The following is a 22620-nucleotide window of genomic DNA, read 5'->3' on the forward strand; positions in this document are numbered from 1 at the left end:
GATCCATTACGCTGACTCCTTGATTCATTTCTCAAGAAAGCAGGCTTGTAAAAACTCTGAAATGAAACTGAAGCGCTGAGGAAGGACTTAAGACACAAAGACACAACTATCCCCATAACCAGGGACTTCTGCAGCAGAGATTGATCTCAGGGCAACATTCCTGCTGGAAAACCACATTCCAGCTGCAAGACTAGAACACTAACGAGTTGTTATCTGACGAAAATGGAGAAAAGCTTGGAGCCGACCTAAGGCATCAATTTCTCTTCATTTCTGCGCACCTAAGCCTGAAAAGTGTATATTATATACATTTGGATTCTTCCTTTATGTTAGCTTTTATCTGAATTTATTCTAATGGTAACGCCAACCCTTACGATTGAGGTTCTGGATTGGTTTCTCGGCATCACACACAGCACAGCCCCCAAAGCCAACCAAATAGGGTGTGCTCCTTCGCGTCTTTTCCCAGAGTGGGTTTGAGAAGCTAATGAAGTCTGTCTGGAAGGGTGCTCCTTCAGCGACCGGCCCTGCTCAGTGCCCACCTGGCAGGCAGCAGCAGAGAGACCGCTCGAGCCTCCTCACACGTCTCCCAGCAAGCTGTTAACCAGCCACCAAGTGCTAAATAAACCTGTAAAGGAGCCTGGCTGTATTTTAATCTGTGTTGATGCTAAATGTAATTGCTGTATTTTTTCTGTCTCCAGTCAACCTGCCAGCCATCACTTCCACCTTTCGCGCAATAACCAGGCTATCGGCATTCACGAATACTTGGAGGACACCACTGGAGTTCAGCCTACCCTGAACCTTTCAGAACAATTATATCACTTCTTCCACCCTGTTATTAAGAAGTGCCAGGGATGGCATGTCCCCCTGCCTCAGAATAACAAATAGGGTTACTATTTGCCAACATTAAACCAACTATTCGAAAACACCGCTTTGCGGATCTCAAGGAAATCTATATAACCACTTGCTACGTGTCAAATACTACAAAACTCTATAGTGCTGAAAAAGTACTACTGTCTTTTTGTAATCACAGTATTTGCATTTGGTTAAAAAATTACTCCTAATTTTAAACACTCAGTATTACAAATATTTTATCAAACAAGAAGCACTTTAAAGAAATCTCCATTTAAAAAAAAAATTTCACAAGACAGCCCAGTGTCTCCAGGGAATTTCCTGTTCTGAAAAAAAAAAATTAATAGCTTCCTTAATTAAAATATAACACAGTGAAGAATTAATGGCTAAATTTAATTTTCTTTAAAGCACATTGTTTTCCTTTTACTGAAATAAAAATGCTCTCTTATACTATTCTATCTTAAACATCATAGGAAAAAAAAAGTGGAGTCAATGCCTAGCATGCATTTTAACAATAGCTATGGAAAAAACTCTACCTATACTGTAAGGAAGCAGATCAAATTAAACCAAGCAAACTGTGCACATGGCCCCTGCTAAAGTCAACTGGTACCTACGAAAGGATAAACTGGGTAAAGTGGCTGCACTGGAAAGCAAAACTAAATCCCTATACCAGAGTGCCCCTCCTTGATTTTGATGTTACGGAGAAATGGGAGGGAAAAGCCTAAGAGATGCTAAGATAAGTGAAAAGAACAAAGAAAACCAGCCAAAACCAAACCAACACTTTCAGAAATCCCGCTGAGTTTAGTTACAAGGGCTTGCAAACTGAAATCAAGAGCAAGCTGGCTCCCTTCAGCACATGCATAAGGAAGAGACAGCTTGGCCGGTCAGTATTATTGCCAAAGTGAAATATCTATTGATAGGGGACCTGTACAACACCAAGGCAACCCGCAGCCCCGTTCTGAAGGTGCAAAAGGATACGGGTCTGCCTTTTACACAGGGGCAGGCTTCACTTATCACTAGATAGCTGATGTAAAAAAGAATGGCTGTGAATACACTGAAGGGTCTGCAAGCGTTTTAGCATCACTTGTGAAAAGATCATTCTAATTTCTCAGCTATTATTGGCTGCGAGTATTCCCTGATGTAATTATGGAGTAATAGCTGAGAACTTGATTGTAACCAACAGTTAGTAGTTTGTTGCTAACAAGGCAAACATGACAAACAATTTTGAGGCAATTATTGTCATTACAAGCCACACTCAATTGTTCAAGGCAAGCGTAATAGAAAGTGACAGTTGTGCAGCTGGGAGGGTGGTGCGGGAAATGGGATTGTTCTCTGGTTGCAACAGACCAGTCAGACTCTAGCAGAGAGTCTGCTCAATGCATAATTCATGTTTAATAATATTTTAGTCTCCAAAGCAAATTACAGTATAAGATAAAAAACAAACAAAACCATGTCAAAAAATACCCCACGAGTTATTAAAAGATGAGAGAAGACAGACAGAAATAAAATGAAACAGAGGGGAGGCATTCAGCACAGCCAACTCACAAGATGCTTGCAACTAGAAAATGAAAATAGAGTAACTCTACATATTAAAAGAGTCAGTTGTAAAAGTAATCCATTTGCTCCACTTCAGTGAGAGGGGTGCTCATGTCTGAATTCTGGTTTGAGACCCGTGTCTGGTCAGGCAGGTCCACTGAGTTAGTGAAGTTCTGGAAGTTCCTGCCGTTAATCTGGAGGAAGGACGGAGTGCTCTCCACAGAGAGACACCGATGCTTAATTCTTATCCAATTTTGAGTTGTGTAGAGAGTCAAAGGAAGATCATTTACCGTACAACAGAAGTGCCTCATACATCAGCTCAGTATTCTGATGACAATGCACATACCAGCTGCCTTGTCAGCAGCCAGCACATTAAAATACTTGATTTGCTGAAAATTTGACCAGCTCTCCTTAATGATGTTAAGGACTGAAAGTTTCTAAGGCAGCTGCACCCACATTTCAAGCTCTTGCCCAGGCTCAGCACAATACATTGTCACTGACATCGTAACACTGCTCTAGTGTCATTACAGTGCCACTCTAGTGCCTTTTGCACTGAGAGGGTATCATCTGTAAAGAACCCATTAAAACAGCACTGAAACGAGATTTCCACAACTCTCTCTCTGTCCTTGTTTCACCATTTTCTTCCTCTTTCTTAAATGTATTTGGTTTTGCAAATAATGTTACATCAAAGCAAATCTGACGGGCCAAATCACCCCAGGTGTAGCCCCACTGAAGCAAAGTACTGCTAGTACTATATGCCAGGTTCTCAGGCCCACTTTAACTCTGCCTAGGTGAAGATGATACTAATTTTCTCAGACAGAGCAATACATTATAACTAATGCCTCATCTGAAGAAACCTTCATGACTTTGACATGTGGAAGTTAACACTTTACTGCAGCCCATAGACTTACTCAGAAACACGCACATGGGACTGTGCTGTCTTTTGCTTTATTCGGTAACGAAGCTGGTGCTTGCAAAAGGTGGCAGATTGACAGCTGCAGAGATGGGAGAGCTTTGCTTATCCTCAGAACAGATTGCTGGGCAGCCCAAGCAGAGACCTTCCTCATTCTCTCTTGCCAGCTTGTCTCAGCCCTCGTCTTCGTGATGTGGTTGTTGCCCTCATTCAGCCTCTGCTGCCTCTACCTCCCAGAAGAGGGGCAAGGTAAAACCTGTTCATACAGTTGGGCCTTCCCCTTCAGGGAAATTACAGCAAGATCACAAAAGACTATGCATAAGGTGCTGCATTGCTAGTGTTGCCTGGATGTTACTGTGCTCCTCTCTTCTTTTCCACTGCCGTTAGACAGACAGGTATCTTAGATCTCTTTCAGAAGAGATTTATTGTTCCATCCTCAGTCATAAGAAGGGAGATTTTTGCCCAAAATATTGCAGGTTTCACTGGCTCAAGCAAGACTGGAAGGTCTGAATATATCACAAAATTCAGTAGGCTCTCCTGGCCCCAGCTCAAATGTAATTTTAAATGTCTGCCATTTCACCAATGACTTGGATTCCGTTCAGAGTGAACAAACCAAACATGGGTACAGCAAACTCCGCACCCTTGCACAGACACATGGCTTTGCCAACAGCTGATGTCACTTGTTTCAGGTGAAGCTACTGAGTAAAGATCATAGCTTTGATGCAGAAAACAGGTATTTGGATGACTGACTCCAATACTTGTATATACCACAAACACCAAATGAGTGAAGGGAATAGTTAATGTGAACAACCACATCTCCTGCACCTACATTGTGCAAAGCCTGGCCGCTTGAACACGCCGGGGAAAGAGAACTGGCACCATCCAAATAACCACAAACTACTTGAAGGCATAGCCCTCCATTACAGAACTATTGCTCAATTGTCTATAAATTGAAAAAATTACAACCAGGAAAAGCTTATTAGTAATCTCCATGTCTAAGATGATAGCACAACCCCTGTCAAAGGTTGAATCGTGACATATTTTGTCATAGCAAGCTGCGACACAGCACCTGTGAGGGAGAGTTCTACATAAATATGTATAAACCTGTAACTATCTTTTCTAAAAACTAGATTGAAGAGAACATAGTGCCTCCACCCAAATCCAGACAAAGCACTGATATGTTTTGGTGTACCTCAGTACAGCGAGAAATACTGAATATAAATTAATTCTGCATCTTGCACTGAGTTACAGTCAAATAGCCTCATCCCTGATTTTTATTTGATAGCTCACACAGTGAAAACCAAAAAAAATTCATCATAAAATTCATACCTAACTCTTGTTCCTTCTGGAGTTGCGCATGTTCTTAATTTCCTCTAATCAGAGCACTCCCTACACCTCTCTCATGTCTTGGTAACTAATGAACCACCACAGCGAGGGAGCAAACACACTCAGCTGTTCTGCACAGGGCTCCAGCTAACAGGCAAGGGCAACAAGAGTCCCATTTTCCCTCAAGGGAGAAGCTCTTGTTGCCCCTCTGACAGACCTATCTAGAGGTCAGATTTCACTGCAAAAACCATTTTTGCACAGGTTGAAGCACCAATTAAAAAAACCAGACAAGCTCCTTTATTTCCAACTCAGTTTGCAAACCTTGCCTGCTGTCTACGGTCTGAGACAAGGGCAAAAGGGTTGGATCCAGCAACACCAGAGACCTCAGAGCATTATTAGGAGAAAGGAGAATTAAAGACAGCTCTCGAGTTGGAGCTTTGCCCGCAGAGGAGTGGTACACAGGGCTCACTCCAAAGAACCACTTAGGACAAGGGAGCTGTAGCACGTATAGGGAAGCAAGAAAACAGGGGCAAGCACGGGGAGAAGGTGCAAAAGAGACAGGGACACACCAGCAATTTTCAGCCCTATTATCAAGCTGGCTGCTAGGGAAAGCAGCTCTGAGGCACTGGTAACCAGATAGCCCTACCTCATTCCCAGCTGGGGAATGAACCCATGGCAAATTAGAGCTGCTTTCCTTTTCCAACTCCCCAGGGAAGAGCAGCAGCTCTTTTCCAACTCCTCCCCCACCGTTGCAGCAGCCCTGCAGGTGCTCAGGATGCTATTTTCAGCCATTCACCAGCAGGTGTGACTCAAGGCCCTGTTATTTAGAAGCGTACAAAGGCCAATTTAAAGTGGGATCTGTCCTTCGTAGTATTGTGGCAACTTCAGTACTATGGATACAATTCACTAACTCTCCCCACTTTTCCTTTCTTCCTCAATTTCCCGTTCCCTTTCAACCTAATACCCTTTCTAGAAGGAATCTTATGAAGCCTTGGTACATTTGCAGAGCCCAGGACTTTTGTGCAGTACCAGCACCCACCTACTGCAAGCAAACACACCTTCCCTCTCTGTGCCCTCCTTCTCAGCATTCTTCCTGCCTACCATGACAGTTCTGGGTGAAGATGTCTATTGCTTTCAGCTGACACTGTGGGTTGCTCTCTCATATCTGCCTTCATTCTATTTCGGTTCAAACAACCTAACCATGAGAAACAGAACACAGAGTACTAGACTGGAAGACACTGAGAAACCTCAGGTCAGATTTTCTTGCATGAGCTCCGCATCGGAGTCCTAAAGCCAAATGTCTGTCTAAATACGAAGCAGGTACAGTCCTAAGGGAAGGGGGTACAAAAGCAGCTTATTCCTTTTATGTAGATACTGTCAGCATTTACAGAATGACAGAATGGTGGGGGCTGGAAGGGACCTCTGGAGATCACCTAGTCCAACCCCCTGCTAAAGCAGGTTCACCCAGAGCAGGCTACACAGGACTGCATCCAGGTGCATTTTGAGCACCTCCGGAGTAGGAGACTCCACCACCTCCCTGGGCAGCCTGTTTCAGTGCTCTGCCACCCTTAAAGTAAAGAAGTTTTTCCTCACGTTCAGGTGGAACTCCCTGTGCTCCAGTTTGTGCCCGTTGCCTCTTGTGCTGTCACTGGGCACCACTGAAAAGAGCTTGGCCCCATCCTCTTTACACCCATCCTTTAGATATTTATAAGCATTGATAAGATCCCTCCCAGTCCTCTCTTCTCCAGGCTAATGCTATGCTTCTCCATAGCACTCCACTATGGAAGAGGAGCCTCCCCAGTGGCACGGCCCAGCTCACTATTTCGTTCCTCTAAGGTACACAGACTCTGTTTATATCCCAGTACTAAATCAGCTGAAACCCATGGGGAGAAAAAAACAACACAATAGATGTGTCTCCTGCCACCTCACATGGAAAGCCAGGTAAGCAAAGTGATAGAACACATCACCTTCAGGTACACTGGAGCTGTCACTAATCCATCCCAAGCAGCCATCTTCCTAATGATTCCCATTAGCACACCATTCTCCCAGTGAGGGCATGCTTGGGGCAGCAGCAGACCTGTGCTGTCCCATTCCACCACGGACACCATTCCCAACCGTGTGCGCACAGGCAGCCTTACGCAGCAGTCAGTCCTCACCTGCCAGAATGCAGCAAAGACATTCCAGCTGAGCCAAATGTCAAATGTCTTTATCTGTAGACTGAATGTGGTGGCTGACACAAACTCTCCTGGGCATACATAACGTTTGAGGGAAGGCGGCAGCAATCACTTTAGACACACAAATTCACGCTTTGGTGATGATTTTGGTGTGCGTGTGCTATAATTAAGTATCAAATTTGTAAAATTTTACAGCGAAGGCTGTGACGGCAAAAGGGATTGTACTGCTAAACTCATTTAAGTTCCCTTTTGTCTTCCCTCCTTCCTGTTCAGGCTTCCATCCCTCTATCTCTGTGCTCATTATTTTCTTCCAATCTTATTTTTCCTTGCCTTTTCCTAGTATTCTTCTCCCACCACCACCACCCTTCTCTGATGTCCCTCAGTTCCTCCTTCAGCCTCTTCTCCCATATCCAAAAAAGCAGTGTTGCTATAACTAGCCACACTCAGGTTTGCTACCTGACAACAGCTAGCACAGGAAAGCCATGAAGCAGGAAGAGCTGCTATTTCAAATCTCTCTATCAGCAGATGCTTTAGCCAGAACATGCAGCAAAAAATAGGATTGCCTTAGGAAGGTGAGCAAGTACCATCTGGGAGGAAGGGAAGAAAAGCCGAGAGATTTAAGGCAATTCTATAAGATCACACTACCTGCAGTTCAAAGACCACGGTGCATTTATTTCCCATACATTTCAAGGAGCAAGTGACAGATTTGCAGCATTTTATCATTCATACTTATGTTCTAATATGACTAGATGTGGCACATGAATCTGGTTGCGGCAGGTATTAAGATCTGTATGACAGACACTTCTTCGCAGGTTACTGCACTGAGCTATAATTTTTATTTCAGACATATACATGCACACAATTACTATTAAGAAACACTCTACATATGTGAAACAGATTGAGTACATCGGTAAGCAAAAACTTCTAAAGCACAGTTTCGCACTGAAAGCCAGATACATAAAAATGACATCTTCCAAAGTATCCCTGAAAACTCTACCTTAGCAGTATTATTATAATATATTAGCCCCGAAAAGTCAAACTTCAACAGGAAAGTGAACTGGCTTTCCCTACACCTTGTGCATCAGAACTGCTCCGTTAGTGAATATACGTAGATAGCAGTTAAAAGTCGCACAAATTTCATGATAGCTTGAGAACATTCAGACAAAAGGCACTTGTGGTTAGAATCTGGCCTACCAAATCATCACAGACGTCCTCCTCCTTTATCTGTCCAGAGAGCAATGCAGCAGAAGGTCCTACCCACCATCAGATCCTATCAGCCACTATGCAGCATGCTCATTCTCACCTAAACAGCTTACCAGCTACCACTTGACCACGATGCATGAAGTGGAAAGAATCCAGCTTTACTGTCAAATCCCATATATTTAGTGTCCAGGAGAAATATAAAAAGCACTTATGAATTGGCACACATGCTCAGGAAATTACGGAGTAACAAGTACAGAATTCCAATGTGTTGTCTCTAACAGCGACAGAATAGACCTGCACGTTGGGTGTTGCACATCCATGTGCCACTCATGAGCCACTGTCACAGTCTGTAGCTGACAGGCTCCTTGTGAGCTCCATAGCCAAGGAGAAAGTTCATTCCAAGCCAGGCCCACCTAAGTGGTGCTAGAACAAGGGCTGAAATCAGAGAGTGCACATCTATGCATCTCCTACGCAAAGTAAAACTTCCACCTCTTTTGCCAACAAATTAGCTTTGTGTTGTAACTAACCTAGAAATAATTAACATCCAAATTTACAATGCTGCTTGTTCAGTTTTCTCTTCTTTTACCTCTATTTCCCTATCAGAGTGTCTTTTTCATCCTTTCTTCTGAATATCAGATCCCAGTTCCCAGCTCTCAAATAACCATGCTTCTGTCACACCCCCCCTCTCTTACTTCAACCAGTGAAAACAACCTTCTCAGCCTTCTGGATTGCTTCAAAAAGGTTTGAGTTTCATTTCTTTTTATGCCTATGTACGGTCACATTACATATATAAAAATAGTAAAATAATAATACTTAACATATAGTGGTCTAAGCACTCACCTGTTGCCTAAGCAACAAATAAATTAGCCTGCAAAAAAACCCAACTTCATCCTCTTCATGCTGAGACTTAGGGAACATGTATTTCAAATTACCTAATGAAACACACTATGAAGAAAAGGACACAGCAGGCCCTAAATGAAAGCACAGAATGGGAAAAAGACAAGGCAATACCGCATTTTCTGTACGAAACAAGAGCCTTACCATCCTGCTGGCCCTGGAGGTTCTGAGGACTCTGCATTCTCTCTTCGAGATTTGAGCTGAGGTCAGAGTTCACAGCTGACATCCTAGTCGAGTCACTCATATCAAACTCATCACTCTCTATAGAGCTTTCATCCTGCGAATAGAAAGTTTCAGACGTGTCAGAAAACACCGTAAGCTGTTCGCATTCCATGGGCAGTTCACTCATTCCCATTCGTTTCACTCACACCTGGTGTGGAGTGTAATAATGCTGAATCTTTGTGTATATAAGCAAACAAGCAGAGCACACAAGGAAGAGCAAGGAAAATACAGCGTTTATGTGATATGACAATCTGACAAATGCAATTTGTTCAACTACGAGGATACTCCATCACTGCACTCTCTAACTGTTTCCACAGTACTTTGCAAAAGAGGGCTAGTAACTACAGACCCCACACCAAGCCCTTGCTATTCAAATTCGGTTGAGGAGAGCTCTCCATGTTCCCTGCCTGAATCCTCTGCCTTTCCCCAAGTGAGGGTGGTAACCCCATGATGACCACCCACAGCAAGATATCTCCGAATGGCAACTTGACCTAACAAGAATCCACGACCAAATTCCCGTGACATGATGGCACCCTTACACTGACGCTGTGTTTAAAGAAGCAGCTATGGAAATGATAAAGCTTTCATAAAAATTCTGAGCATGTCCAAATGACAGTCACTGGCAAACCAAAGTAACATAATCCCATGGGAATCACTTCAAATATTTTCTACCTTATACATCTTCAAGACGATTTATCCATCAAGACTAACTACAGAGGAGCTACTAGGGATTATAGCAAAGGGCAAAAAGTAAAAGTCCTGAACAAATATTTTGTCCCCATTTATAAAAGCAAAACAGCTTTGGACCTAGCCCAGCAAATGTTCACAAACACGTTTAATTTCACTTGTTTCAGTCCCATTGAAGTTCCTGCATCCACTCATGGTTTAAAAACTAAGCATCCGCAAGCCTTGCTCTCTAAGCTGCTGAGGCAACATACAAACCTAAGGTGATATATTTTCAGTAAAAAATTTTTCTGAGATAATTACTCCTTTTATGAAGACAAGAATTTTAAAGAACATAGAGAAAAATATGGCAAGTAATTTTGTATCCCCTGAAGATCAGTTTAAAATACTTTTCCAATTAATATATATAATTTTTTTTACAAAATCAGAATCAATACGATTCTGATTATTTTTCTGGGTTGCTCACCAGAATTGACCTAAAAAACCAGCAATCTTTAGAACATGATTTACTGTGTATTTGTTGCGAACTGCTTTCTACAGATACTAATACAGCTGCTTTCTTCTTTATGAGTGCTTGGCCCTCAAATCAATTCCTCTCTCGGGTCTTGGTGATGTTTCCAGCTTGCATAGGCATTTCTCTCACTTCTGGAAGGCAAGTTCCCCTCAGTCACGGCTCTTGTGGGATGAAGTACTGCCAAATGCCATTCAGGAGTTGGAGTGGGACAACACCCAAGGCGACGCTTTTCTGCGCTGTCACACCAGGACAATGGCAAATAATGAAACAAACATACCTGGTTCTCAAAGTTTTGTAAAACTGAACAGAAGAGCAAGGGTTTCTCTAGCAGGCACCTGTCTGCCTTGCCCAGATAAGGCAGGAGCCCCCCAGTTAGAGCAGCAGCAACTACCCCAACACTGCCCTCACACAGAACCGTGGTGCCCACCAGCCTCCTGCCCCGGACAGACGGGGCCGAGGCACACACGGAGCTGATTCTGAGGTTTACAGAAAATGCACACTGATTGTTCAAAGAGCGAGATCAGAACACAAACTGCCCCAGACCTTCTGGAAAGCTGTGCCTCTGTTAGGACACAGTGGTGTTTCTCATTGAATCCTGCAGGAACCAGCAAGTAGCAGCTTGCATTTTCCAGTTCTGAGGTTAGGCAATCTGTAGGGGCTCGCAGGAAGGGAACTCTGGCTATCCAACACTTGTACAGGTATAAAACAACACACATGGGCAGCCTGTGTTTGCCTACAGCACTCTGCAGAATATCCCCACCTCACTCCCCCAACTGTGTAAAGATTTATCTGAATCTGTGTGGACACACGGGCATGAGGAGAGGAGCTGGGAGCCACTGGCGTCTCCGTACTGCTTGCAGCCCAGCTGTAAATTCCCACACAGTGATGAATTCTCCTTTTAGATGAAGCCTGTTTCCCTTTCATCGATGACCTCAGCTTAAAAATGATGAATTGAGGATGACAGAATTAGAAGGTTTTCAGTCACTGTGCTAGCTAATTGTGGGATCCAAGTTTACTCCTGTCTCAATTCCACCCCCTCCACAAGAACACAGATATGACTGATGAAACCTTGGAAACAGAGCCTGCCTACAACCCAAGCATGTTTTTTAAGTGCATGAAATAGTTTGAATATATGCACCAGAAATCTTGCTGCTCTGTACTACAGCATCTTCACTGTCATTTTGTTCTCAGTGCAATGTACAGCCCGGAGAAAAAAAGAAATTCTTAGCAAAACTCTGCTTTGAGAAAAGACAAAGATTATCTCGAGAACTTTCCTTGTGCCCACTCTGGCCTGGCAAAGACACTATGACTAGAATACATAAAAAATTACTTTTCTCTTCATAAATCCAGTGCTGCAGACATTTCATACACAGTAACATTAGAGCTGCAAAACCGAGGTGGGCAGGGAGATACCAAGCAACGGTGCTTCCTGCTGCCACCACACCATGGCCATCAGTTCATCTAGCTGAAAAACTGCTTTAATAAAAAATTTAAGTCATCAGACCAGGAAGACTACACCTAAGCATCCAGGCTGTAGAAGCACTGTGGCAGGTGGCCCTGATCCAGCAGGAGCGCTTGACCCTGTTGTGGGAGGAGTAATTCTCCAAGGGAAGAAGTGGAAAAACCAAGGAGTCCTTTAACTCCTAAGGCTACTGCAGGGATAAAGCCTCTTCTCTCCTGCTGCCTGAAACCCTGCTGCCAGATCCCTGAAAAGGGGCAGCACACACAAGAGGGGAGACTCAACAGCAGGCAAAGATGACCAGGCTGTCTCTGTGCATGAAGAACTCTGAGGCAGGGATCTCCCCACACCTTCCACAATTAAAAAAAAAAAAAAAAAAAAAAAGGCAAAACAAGGATCCTGATATTTCCAGAAGAGTGATGAAATCCCCATTCTATCTACGGGTTGAATTAATTCATAAATCTCCACCAATAGCCCATATCTACCTACTAGGAAAGCAAATCTGGCCGACTCCACAGAAGTCAGGAGTCAGTCAGGGTCTTTGACATAATCCAGCTGCTAAGGTTGTTTTTGAAGGTTTTCTTTATTAAAAAATATCTTTTAGTCAGGCAGAAGGACACAGCATGCAGGACTGCTTTTTGGCTGGCACACAACCAGGCTTCCAACTATTTGGCAGCTCAAACGGTAAATGAACACATTTCTAGCAAAATGAGTTTATTACAAATAATTTGGTAGGCATCACCCAATCGATGAAGCACTTCTTAAGATCTGTAAAAACTCTGAATAAATCACAAAAAGAAAATAATTTTTGAGAAGACATAAATACAATTCAACTCCAATTCTCTCTGAAGAAGCTTGATTCTCAGCCTGCTTCTCTTCCTTTTTTTTTTTTCCTTTTTATTCAAAGTTTCAAAAGCAACCCCTACTCTTATTTACCAGGCTTTTTGCTTTAAAGATTTCAGCTGATGTTGCCAGGGCTTCCATCTCTCTCTATAATGTGTTGCATTCTGGCTACTAACCTTGAGAACACCGTGGCATTCGTTCCAGCTGTTGATGGTATTGCTTCCTAGAAGCAGACAATGAAAGTCGCTGCTGAGCACAGCACTAAGTCTCAGGTGAACAGGCTGCCCCCATTACCCTTTCTGCTGGTCCAGACAGTAAGAGGGCACCTTCAGGTAATTTGAAGCAGTACAGCATGTCACCCCCAACCATGGAAGGGCGGCAAGTCATGACATTTTCTCCCAACCTGATTACTTGCAAACAGCCTTGGTTTTGTTTCAGACTCACTATTTTAGCAGCAAAATTATAAAGACGGGATCGACAACCCTCTTCAGTTCAGTTTCCTGGCTACTGCAAAGTCAAGTACCAAAGAACACAGAAGAACAGAAAAACAAACTTAAAAGATTTCAGGTTTTACCTCATCTTGCTGTGAATTTAGTAGCTGCAGCTTCATGTGTTTCATATAAGCCATGGTAATTGGCATGTTGTAATCAATCATACTGGTCACCAAAGTTGGAGGTTTTCCATTATCTGCAAAAAATATATTTATTATGCACTGTATGTTAATTGTGGAGGATACTTCAGCCTACTCTGCAGTCAAAGTCAGACAGTTATGTCATTTAGTTCTAACTTTGGCATTTTCAATCGCTTGTAGGCTGTACAGATGGAAGTCTCCCAAAGAAAAATTAAAATCAAGTTCAAACCCTGAAAAGTGATGAGTTCTTCTACCCTAAATGACTACAGCACATGCACCCCATCTATTCCTTATGTTAAAGCCCCCACATAAACACTTCCACACCAAAATAAATTATTTCCCCCAGATAAAACCACCTTTCTATTGAGGGTGCATATGGTATTACACTCCATCCTTAAGTGAAAGCAGAAGATCCACGACCTTCCAGCTTAAGTAAATGAGATGATCTGGCTTATTGAACTGTTCCAGTCTACCAAATTTTTATGAACCTCACTTAAGCTAAGAAAATATAAATGGGTATTAGAAATAAAATGACTTTACATCCCACTATTTGACACTAAAACTACCTTTATGATCCGCTCCATCTGGGTTTAAATGCATTCTTTTCTGGCACTCTGAGCAGCTCATTAGAAACCGTGTCACCGCTTCTCTCGGTAGGAAGGCATAGGTCTCTGAAATCTGAAACGAGTAACAAAATATAGGTGTTATTATATAAGCTGATTGAACATGATTTAACAGAACTGATCACTGTATTTCCAAATAAGGCATATTATCTTATAATGCCAGGAAGCACAACGACAGCATGTTCTGCATACTATGCAGGATTTCAAGAAACATCTACCCAACCTGCCTGCTTAGCACCTAATGGTTAATAACAGTCGATACCGAACAAAATTTCACTTACATCAAATGGGGTTTTGCTTTCTGTTTAGTTCTTTCCAAACTCCTTTCAGCAAAAAAGATCCATACATAACAGGCACCCCGCTGAGGGATGTGTTTAAAAAAAGTTGAAAAGCGACCTTTTTCTTATAACCAATACCAAAAAAACAAGGAAGTGCTTGGCTTATGTGCTCTATTTATTTTTATTGTAACAATATGTAGACAAATACAGTACTCGGTGTATCAGCAGCAATGACAGCCTCCTTACTATTTTAACTTTGTATTTAAATGTTTTGCAAAAATATTCTCGGAAAGCTCATGATTTAATACGACGGCGTAAATATATTATTTTTACTAATAGTTACAGAATTACGGAATTGCTTGACTTCAAAGACTCTGCTTTACCTGGAGATTTCTTCGGTTGTTTCCTCATCTCAACATTATCATTCTTTCCAACACATACTCACAAGCAGGCATCAGAGGGATTCATTTCTTTTTTGAAAGGGGAGAGGAGGAAGCCGTTATTGCTGGTTTTAAAGATTGCACTCCCCCCCTCCCCAAGGCTGCATATATCTTTACAGACATTTTGCCTTGCTGAAAAGGACCTGGAGGTTGGTGCCAAGCTGAAAATCAGCCAACAGCACACTCTCAGATCACAGATAAAGCACATCTCATACTGGCTACATCAAGTGTATGGCCAGCAGATCAAGAAAAGTTATTACCCCTCTCTACTCAGTGCTGGTAAGACACCAGCTGGAATAATGTGCCCAGGTTGCCCCTCCATAGCTCCAGAAGGCTGCTGAGCTCTCCTGAGAAGCAGGAGAGGGCTCTGCAGCAGGCTGCCATGGCAGTGGGAACCTAAAGGAAACCTTACGAGGCAGAGAGAGAGATTTAATCGCAGCCCACCACAGCCCGAAGAGGAGTTAAAAAACCCTGGAGAGAAACTCTTCAGAGGGTATAACCAGGGGCAACAGCCACCAGCTGTGGCTTGGCACCTTCAAACTGGACATCAGCAGAAACTTCTTCACTAAGAGGCCAGTGCACTGGAGCGGCTTTAGTAGATGGGTGGAAGAATCTCCAAACTTGTATGTTTTCGAGACATTACAAGGCAAAGCTATGGCTTTTCCGTGATTCATTATATATGGTGCTGTATATACGGTGCAAGCGTTGTAAGGAAGCTCTAGCCTTTCTTTTCCCAGCCAAGGTGGTTGTCTTGCAATGGAGATAATCCTTAAAGAATGACAAAGTCCCAGCAAGACCGATTAAAAGAGTACACTGATACCTGCTTGTATTCCCTTATTGTAAAACCTACAGCAGGATTTGATTTCCTATCAAGCACTACGTTGATGCAAGTCTCTGTAGGAAGTGCAGAAGGATGGAGGTGGGGTGTATGAAGGTGTGCATACAGAAGGGACAAGATAACTTTCTTTAACTGGATGTAAATGGGATTACACACTGGGCAAATCACTCCTGCTCCTCACAAGGAGGAGGAATGATCAGTTTTAACTCTCTCACACTCTTCTCTTTGGCTTGTCACCTATTTAACCTGTGTTGAAGCTTACATTTCCTAAAACTCCATGAACCAAATTTATTGGTGACAGTATTTTGGCAAATAGGTGGAGTTTAAATTAGTGTTTGTTGATGTGACATGAGTCATGGAAATACATGGAAATGATGTGTTGTAAAACAAGAACGCAAATTATACAGTCCTGTTTATGGTATTGTTGTTTAGGCTGGTTATTGCTGTTTTCTTATATAACAGAAATTTTATTTTGGGGGGGAGAAGCAAAATTTGTTCTGTGATGAAAATTGGCAAAGATTTTCATTGGGCCTGAAACAATTTATCTGAAAATGAAGGCACTAAATGAAGCCACTTTTGAACAGGAGATCCTACCAAAAAAAAATATTTTCAGATTATTTTTCCTGTTTCTTATACCACGGAACAGATGCTTATTTACCTTTCTAGATATGAAAGCATTGGTTATACTCACGCTTTATGGAATCTAAAAAAAGAACTTGTAATCAGCTAGAATTCAGCATTAAGACAATCGGTAAGTGCACACACACAGCAACCTCTCTCTCGTAACATTTAACACATTTAGCACTGTATTGAAATTAATGGAGCTTACCCATGGATTCATTAGTTGCCTGCATTTGATAGGAATGCTCCATTTATTCTAATCAATCATCTCTTTCAAAATTCCAGTTCTGCTCAAACAAGATGGAAATCCTCCATGGAAAGCAAGTGAGCTAAGGCCTAGATTTGATAGGCATGCTCCACTGACTATAAGGGAATCGGGTTTTATAACTAAATTTGTCCACAGAGCAGATGCTTGTGTCTCCAACCTCCCACTGCAACACCATTTTAAGGATGCCCTTCCCTAAATAACACCAGTTTTCACCAACTTCCTCCCCTGTTGACTTGGTAATTTGAATCAATCACTTACATTCCAAGACTTCAGCCTGTATAAATTGGCTTAACACAACAGGTATGACATTAAAAGAGATACGTAGAGGACATAACCCACAGCTCTCCTTATTCTTGCTGCTTGAATATACAGAAAAAACTCTTTCCAATTTTCAATGCCAAGAAGCTTTCCAAAAAAACCCCAAACCTCACGTCCCCAACAGTGCAGACTCCTGTTTGCCTTTCTCATTAAAGAAGGACACATCGACTTTATAAGTTGCAGATAGCTGCTTGCTCGTTCTGGCCATGCTCCAAACCAGCTGGCTTAGTACCAGCTGTAGCTGGGGAAGCTCTCTGACCAAATTAGCACAAGGCCAAACACAAAATCCTGTATTTCACCCCTCAGGAGAGTTTACTAGCTTGTGCACAAGGTTGGGCTGATGTAGTTCATGGAGCTGCCTTGCATGGGAGTATTTCAGAGCACAACCTGAAGGCCTATAACTTAGAAAAAGTAACTATACAGAGATACCTCAGACAGTGGTCTGGCTTCATTGGGAAAATTTGTTTCCGTCCTCTATTCTATCTGAAGGAAAGCAATAATGACTCAGGCCTCACTGATGCTGTATATTCTGACTGCCTTCAGTGGCCCTGCTCCTAGCTCTCTTCTCAAGGCCATTAGCCAACAAAAAATATAGCCAGACCATCTCATTTGGTGATGTGCTGCAATAAAAGAATACTGTTTTATTGCAATTCCACAGAAAAAAAAAAAAAATGATCACACTTCTACCTTTTAAGAAAAATATAAAGCCAGAAAAGTGAATAGAAGTGGGAGATATTGCATTATTTACATCCACACACTGCCAAGGCAGACTGGCATATTTTTGGCATGACTTACAAGAAACTGCTCATGCACGTGCCTGTACCAATCAAAGAACAAACAGTGCTGATTTACCATATTGATAAAATTACTTGGATTGCTTTTTAAAAAAAATACAAGTATACTTTTTTTCAAATATGAAGCTTTAGAAGTATCCTTATGGGATTCCTTATTCTTACTAGTGGTTTTACGGCACATAGTATATCTTCTGTTGCTTGTAGGAACATGTGATCTTGTACCTGGATGTATTCTGTATCACAGACAAACCAGAAAATAAGCAGATGCTAGCAGGTTGGTGTTTAGGTACTGCGTACTAGGTACACCTCTTACAGCTGAATGCTTTTTACATTGTAAAGGGGAAAAAAAAAATGAAGAAAAAGCTAGAAATCTGGAGCATTAAGCAAAGAGTGCAAAAATCATACAGGGTTTGGTTTAGCCTCAGAAGTTACAGGATAAGCAGCAAACATTTCCTAGCAATACAGTCCACGCTCACCTACACATACTGCGTTTGAACTTGGAGGAAAATAAAGAGTTGCCTTCAGAGCCAAAACTTTTATGATCTTTTTTTTCACCATTCACAAAAAGTCTATGATACATTAGATTTTGACATGTATGAACACATCCAAAACATCGCCGAACAACAAAAGCTTTCTAGAACTACAACTGACCTACATGCCGTTTACTGGATCCCATGAAGATCACAGCTCCTACAAGGCAAGTAATCCAGTACCTGAGCAGGTAATCTGATTTATGATGGAGCTAAGTGATCCTTGCCCTAATTGTCTACGAGAAGTGTATTGCACTCCTACTGCATCACTGCAGGCAGAGAAAACGAGCAAAGTCTCCTTTATGCTCTTCAATATTCAGCTTATTTAAGTGCAGGACGTTGTGACGATGTAGCTTTCAGAGCTACATTTTTATTTGGAAAATTAACAAGCTCTAAACTGAAAGGCAGATTTTAGGACACATATGGCAGCGCAGGAAAGACAAGTGTGAGGAGATGGAGTGAAATTTTGCAAGTGAACCTATTAACCCCTAAAGAATTAACATGGAGGATGTATGTGTAGTCTGGAAGATACGACGTGTCAGAATAGAGATTTTGTTGGTGGTGTGTGTGCATATTTTTTTAATTAAGGGGGGGGGGGGCGGACATGATCCAAAGAAGACTTCCAAGAGGAGAGCGAGAGAGATAGGGAGAAAGAGTGAAGATGGTAATCTGTCCTGGGCCCACAGCCATCAAACCAGGTGGCAGAAATTGGTTTCTTGATGACAGAAGGGCAAGCCAGCAAGGAAAGTCCTCTCCTTTCCTCAGCAGGAGGTCAGAATAGAAGGCTGACATAGGAAAGCAGATATATTACTGCTGGGAGTTTTATCAAGAGCTTGCTACCCTGCTATACTGGGGAAAATGCTGTTCCCTCTGGTGCTAAACTTGCGCTTCACAGCTCCCTTCCCTCCCCACGTAGCAGAAGCCACTTTCTGCGGGGGAAGCGATGGGGAACACCTGCTAACGGGACCACTGCCAGGACACTCAACACTCGCCCTTTGCAAAGAAGCAAGAACAAGTCCATAGAGTAAAAGTGCACAGGGCTTGGCTGCTTCGCCACGCACACTGGAGCGGCATGGATGCAAGGATTTAAGCCTGCTAAGGCCTGCACAAACCTCGTATTCTTCTGCTCCCCCAAGGACAAGGTCTGCCCTGGATGGAAACCAGCCAGGCTCCACACCTACTTTAACCCTATTTGATCAGGGCAGTTGTATTAGAAGGAGACGATGTTATTTCACAGTGTGTCCTATCAAGAAATTCTACCCCAAGGAAAACATCTTCACTGTGATGCTCAGAGGGGACTTGCAAGCACATTCCTGTTTTGGGTGGGGAAAAGAGTCACGCCGTGTTTCACGATCCAAGGAAGGTTTTCCTTAGGGTGACAGGAAAGAGGGAGCCTATGCAACACCCCGATCCCAAACCAAGAAACATTTACTACTGCAACAGCAGGACCCCAGATACTGCCCCACACCTAACCGACTCCTGTTACGCCTCAGATGTTATATATTCATGTACCACCTATCTGATCAGTCTTGCCTCAAGCTACTTTCCCTTGACACATCAATATATCCCCCATGTTTTACAAGCCTGCTTCTCTTCCAGCTCATCAGCCCAGTGCTCTTTTTTCATTCATGGGTTGGGAGTTTTATTGACTGACCCATTTCTCCTGCTCAGACATCACAACCCTCGCTCACAACTCAAGCTCACTGCTGTAACGTTTCAAGGCTTTGCACAGTGGCTACGCAGGCTCAACAGGCAGATATTAGATCATCCTTCACAGGTAAAAATATTCAAGTAGAATATGCATATAGAATTTAAGGGGTTTAAGGTGGCTATGAGACTTACAAAAACAGTTCTTGGATAGATGACGTACTTAGTTATGGGAAACTTTGTCCAGCTATAACATACAAAGGTGAGGCACTTACTCTATTGTCTAAATGAATGAAAACCTAACAACTTTTCTAAGAATATTAATGAAAGTAAAGAAAATAAAATCTACGCTGAAATACAGGACTTGACCACTAAATCTGGCCTACCTGTACCCATAGCTGGGCCCGAGAGGAGGCAGAGATGTTTTCCATCTTCAGTCTCATCACAGACCATTTGAGTCTCTTGACAAATGTATTAAGGCTATTTTTTTCCCTGGTTTGCACTGAATCACAAAGAGTTGTCCTAACAGCTTGAGCCTGTTGCATTATGCTGCTACTGTAGCCACAACTTTTCCCAGTTACTCCCACCACTGATATACCCCTCAGCACCAGAATTTAAATTTTAGACACAGCTGAAGAGTTTTAAATCAAGAAATGCAGCTCTACAAAGGCACAGAAAGCCCACTATGTGCTTCTTGCACGCCTTTCCCAATACACCAGACGGATTCTTCTCCTGAACACTTCTCTTTTGTGCGTCCCCTTCTCTACTTGGACACCATAGATCTCCTTTCAGGGTGGGATGCCTATAAAATAGTAAGTCCTTTAGGACAAAGAGTGAAAAGTACTATCCCAAAGCAACGCCGTTCCTCTAGGACGCTGAGCTGTAGCAGCGAGTGTTCGCAGAGTCACCCCTATGAGGATCCTCCGTACTTTCTCCCGACTGCTTAACCTATTCCTTGCATCAGCACATTTCACCCCACCTCCTGTGGAGCCTGGCAGAGGCCCCGGGGGGATGCAGGACAAGCAGGGACCTCTTTGGGCACCACTGCTTTCCTTGGCACCAAGGAACGTGCTCTTTTCACCTTCCTCACCTTCCCAGTCACCTGAGCCCCTGCTGAGCAACCTCCTCGGCTGGGCCTTGTGTCACATATCCTGCCTTTGTGAGGGAATTATCTCCTAGATCATGGCTTTCAACATTTTCCCTGTTTGTAAACTTCCCTGGGAACCAGGGAACTAGCTGAGATTATAAACATCATATTAAGTATTCCTTCAGCCTGGTGTACTCCAGATATGATTTAAAGTTCTTGCTTTCATTTTATATATATAAGCCAGGTCTTTTTTTTTTGCTAGTGCAGATCTACCTACAGTTACGCTGGCAAGTAACACAGCCCATCAATCTTATATTGCATACAAGTCAGGTACTTGAAATGAGCACAAAACCTGCCAGTTAAAGGGGAAGCTCACTGGTTTTTCATGTATTTTCAAGGCTACTCTCCCACATCATCTACATAGACTTTGTACAATCCCCTTCTCATTTGTTAGTGTGCACAGAAAAAGAAAAAGGGACTTTACTCTAAACTTAAATATTGAAGCACAGATGCTTTCCTAATTAACCTACAGGGTTTGTGCCAAGAAATCATAAAGTTTTAGTTTGATACATTGCTGTCCCAATTAAAATATAAAGGCTCCCTTCCAATACGCTGCTCTTTTAGAGGTACCAAGCACCACATCCTACTTATCTCCCTGTGCAGTACCACTGTAGGAAGCCCCACAGAAATCAATCAGTTGTAAAAACGCCATTCCATTCATTTCCACACAGTTAACAGAAACAAGTCAGTGCAGATTACAGATTTACTAACTGAGTTTGGAAGCTGTTCTGAACACGCTTTCAGAGAGACATACTGATGTATTTTAGCACTCCAGCATCTGGGGTGACTCTATCAAAAATTAAAAAGACTCTACCTATTTCAAGTTCGTTTCTCTATACAAATGCAAACAGTAGTTAATCGTCACCTTTGACAATTTCATTACCCTTCTAATCGTGCTTGAGTGCTATTCAAAATTTTGAGTGGTGCAGGTTCACTATAGAAAATAGAGACTCGCACATATATAAGCAAATTAATTGCTTTAAATCAATATGTTGCAATTCTTAGGCCTGTGCCATTAACTTTTTAGATGGTACTGAAAATCAGGTACTGAAAAATCCATGACAGTATTTATGCACTTCAGAAGTTTTGCAATTTTGTACCAAAATTGTGGTACAATCATTTCTCCGCTAAACTGTTTCGGTTATCCAGTCAAAGAGCAGAAGTGATGTGATCATCACATGCCAGGAATTATGAATATCAAATAGCAGTTGTAGCATACAGTTTGTGAACCATCCTTCCTGTAAAAATTCTTCACTCAACTATTTGATGAATACTTACACATGATAAATACATTCACACATCTGAAGGATGATTCACTTTTGACATGTGAATAAAGAAACCAGGCTAAATTAATCTTGTTCCAAATTCACTTAATAAAATTAAACCCCACCAAAGTACTTCGTTTGGATTTATAAAGCTCTTAGGGGATAATGTTTTGTGAGACAGTTACCCAAGATACTACCTCTTTCCTCCTGCAATGCCACAGAGGAGATAGATACTGCGTGGCTTGCTGGAACACACCGACAGTACAGCTCATCACTTTTAGTGAAGGCATTTTCATGGACAGCCCTAGCAAAGGAGCACGCATTTCCCCAGTTAGGCTGGTGGAGTTTGAGGCCTGTTTACTTAATCCGACTCACGTCAGGATACAAAGCAGCAGCTGATATTGGTCTGGAGTCTTTTTTCCCTTTTTTTTTTAATCTATGGAAGTCTTTTAAAAGTATATATGTGAGTCCTGTCCTTGAGAAATATGACCCAATGTCCTTAATAAACACAACAAAATGAATGCACAAATCTTGCGGACTCTGGTAATCACACAATCCTACATTTGGGCATCCTTATCCTCTTCTCATAGTGACGTAATAAGC

At 42.4% G+C, this 22620-nt stretch overlaps 1 protein-coding gene across 4 annotated transcripts in view; it reads right to left on the minus strand.

Annotated features, from left to right (window-relative positions):
- Window positions 1-22620, minus strand: part of NOL4 (nucleolar protein 4) — a 177897-nt gene that overhangs the window by 118559 nt on the left and 36718 nt on the right. For all 4 annotated transcript variants that reach the window (XM_086472523.1, XM_086472522.1, XM_086472521.1 and 1 more), the window contains exons 3-5: window positions 13815-13926; window positions 13192-13304; window positions 9040-9172 (exon numbers count right to left, since the gene is read on the minus strand). In XM_086472523.1, the coding sequence (XP_086328649.1) occupies window positions 9040-9172; window positions 13192-13304; window positions 13815-13926 (358 nt within the window). The remainder of the gene's footprint in view (window positions 1-9039; window positions 9173-13191; window positions 13305-13814; window positions 13927-22620) is intronic.

This window comes from Leptosomus discolor, chromosome 13 (assembly GCF_034619465.1).
Source record: "Leptosomus discolor isolate bLepDis1 chromosome 13, bLepDis1.hap2, whole genome shotgun sequence".
NCBI lineage: Eukaryota > Metazoa > Chordata > Aves > Leptosomiformes > Leptosomidae > Leptosomus > Leptosomus discolor.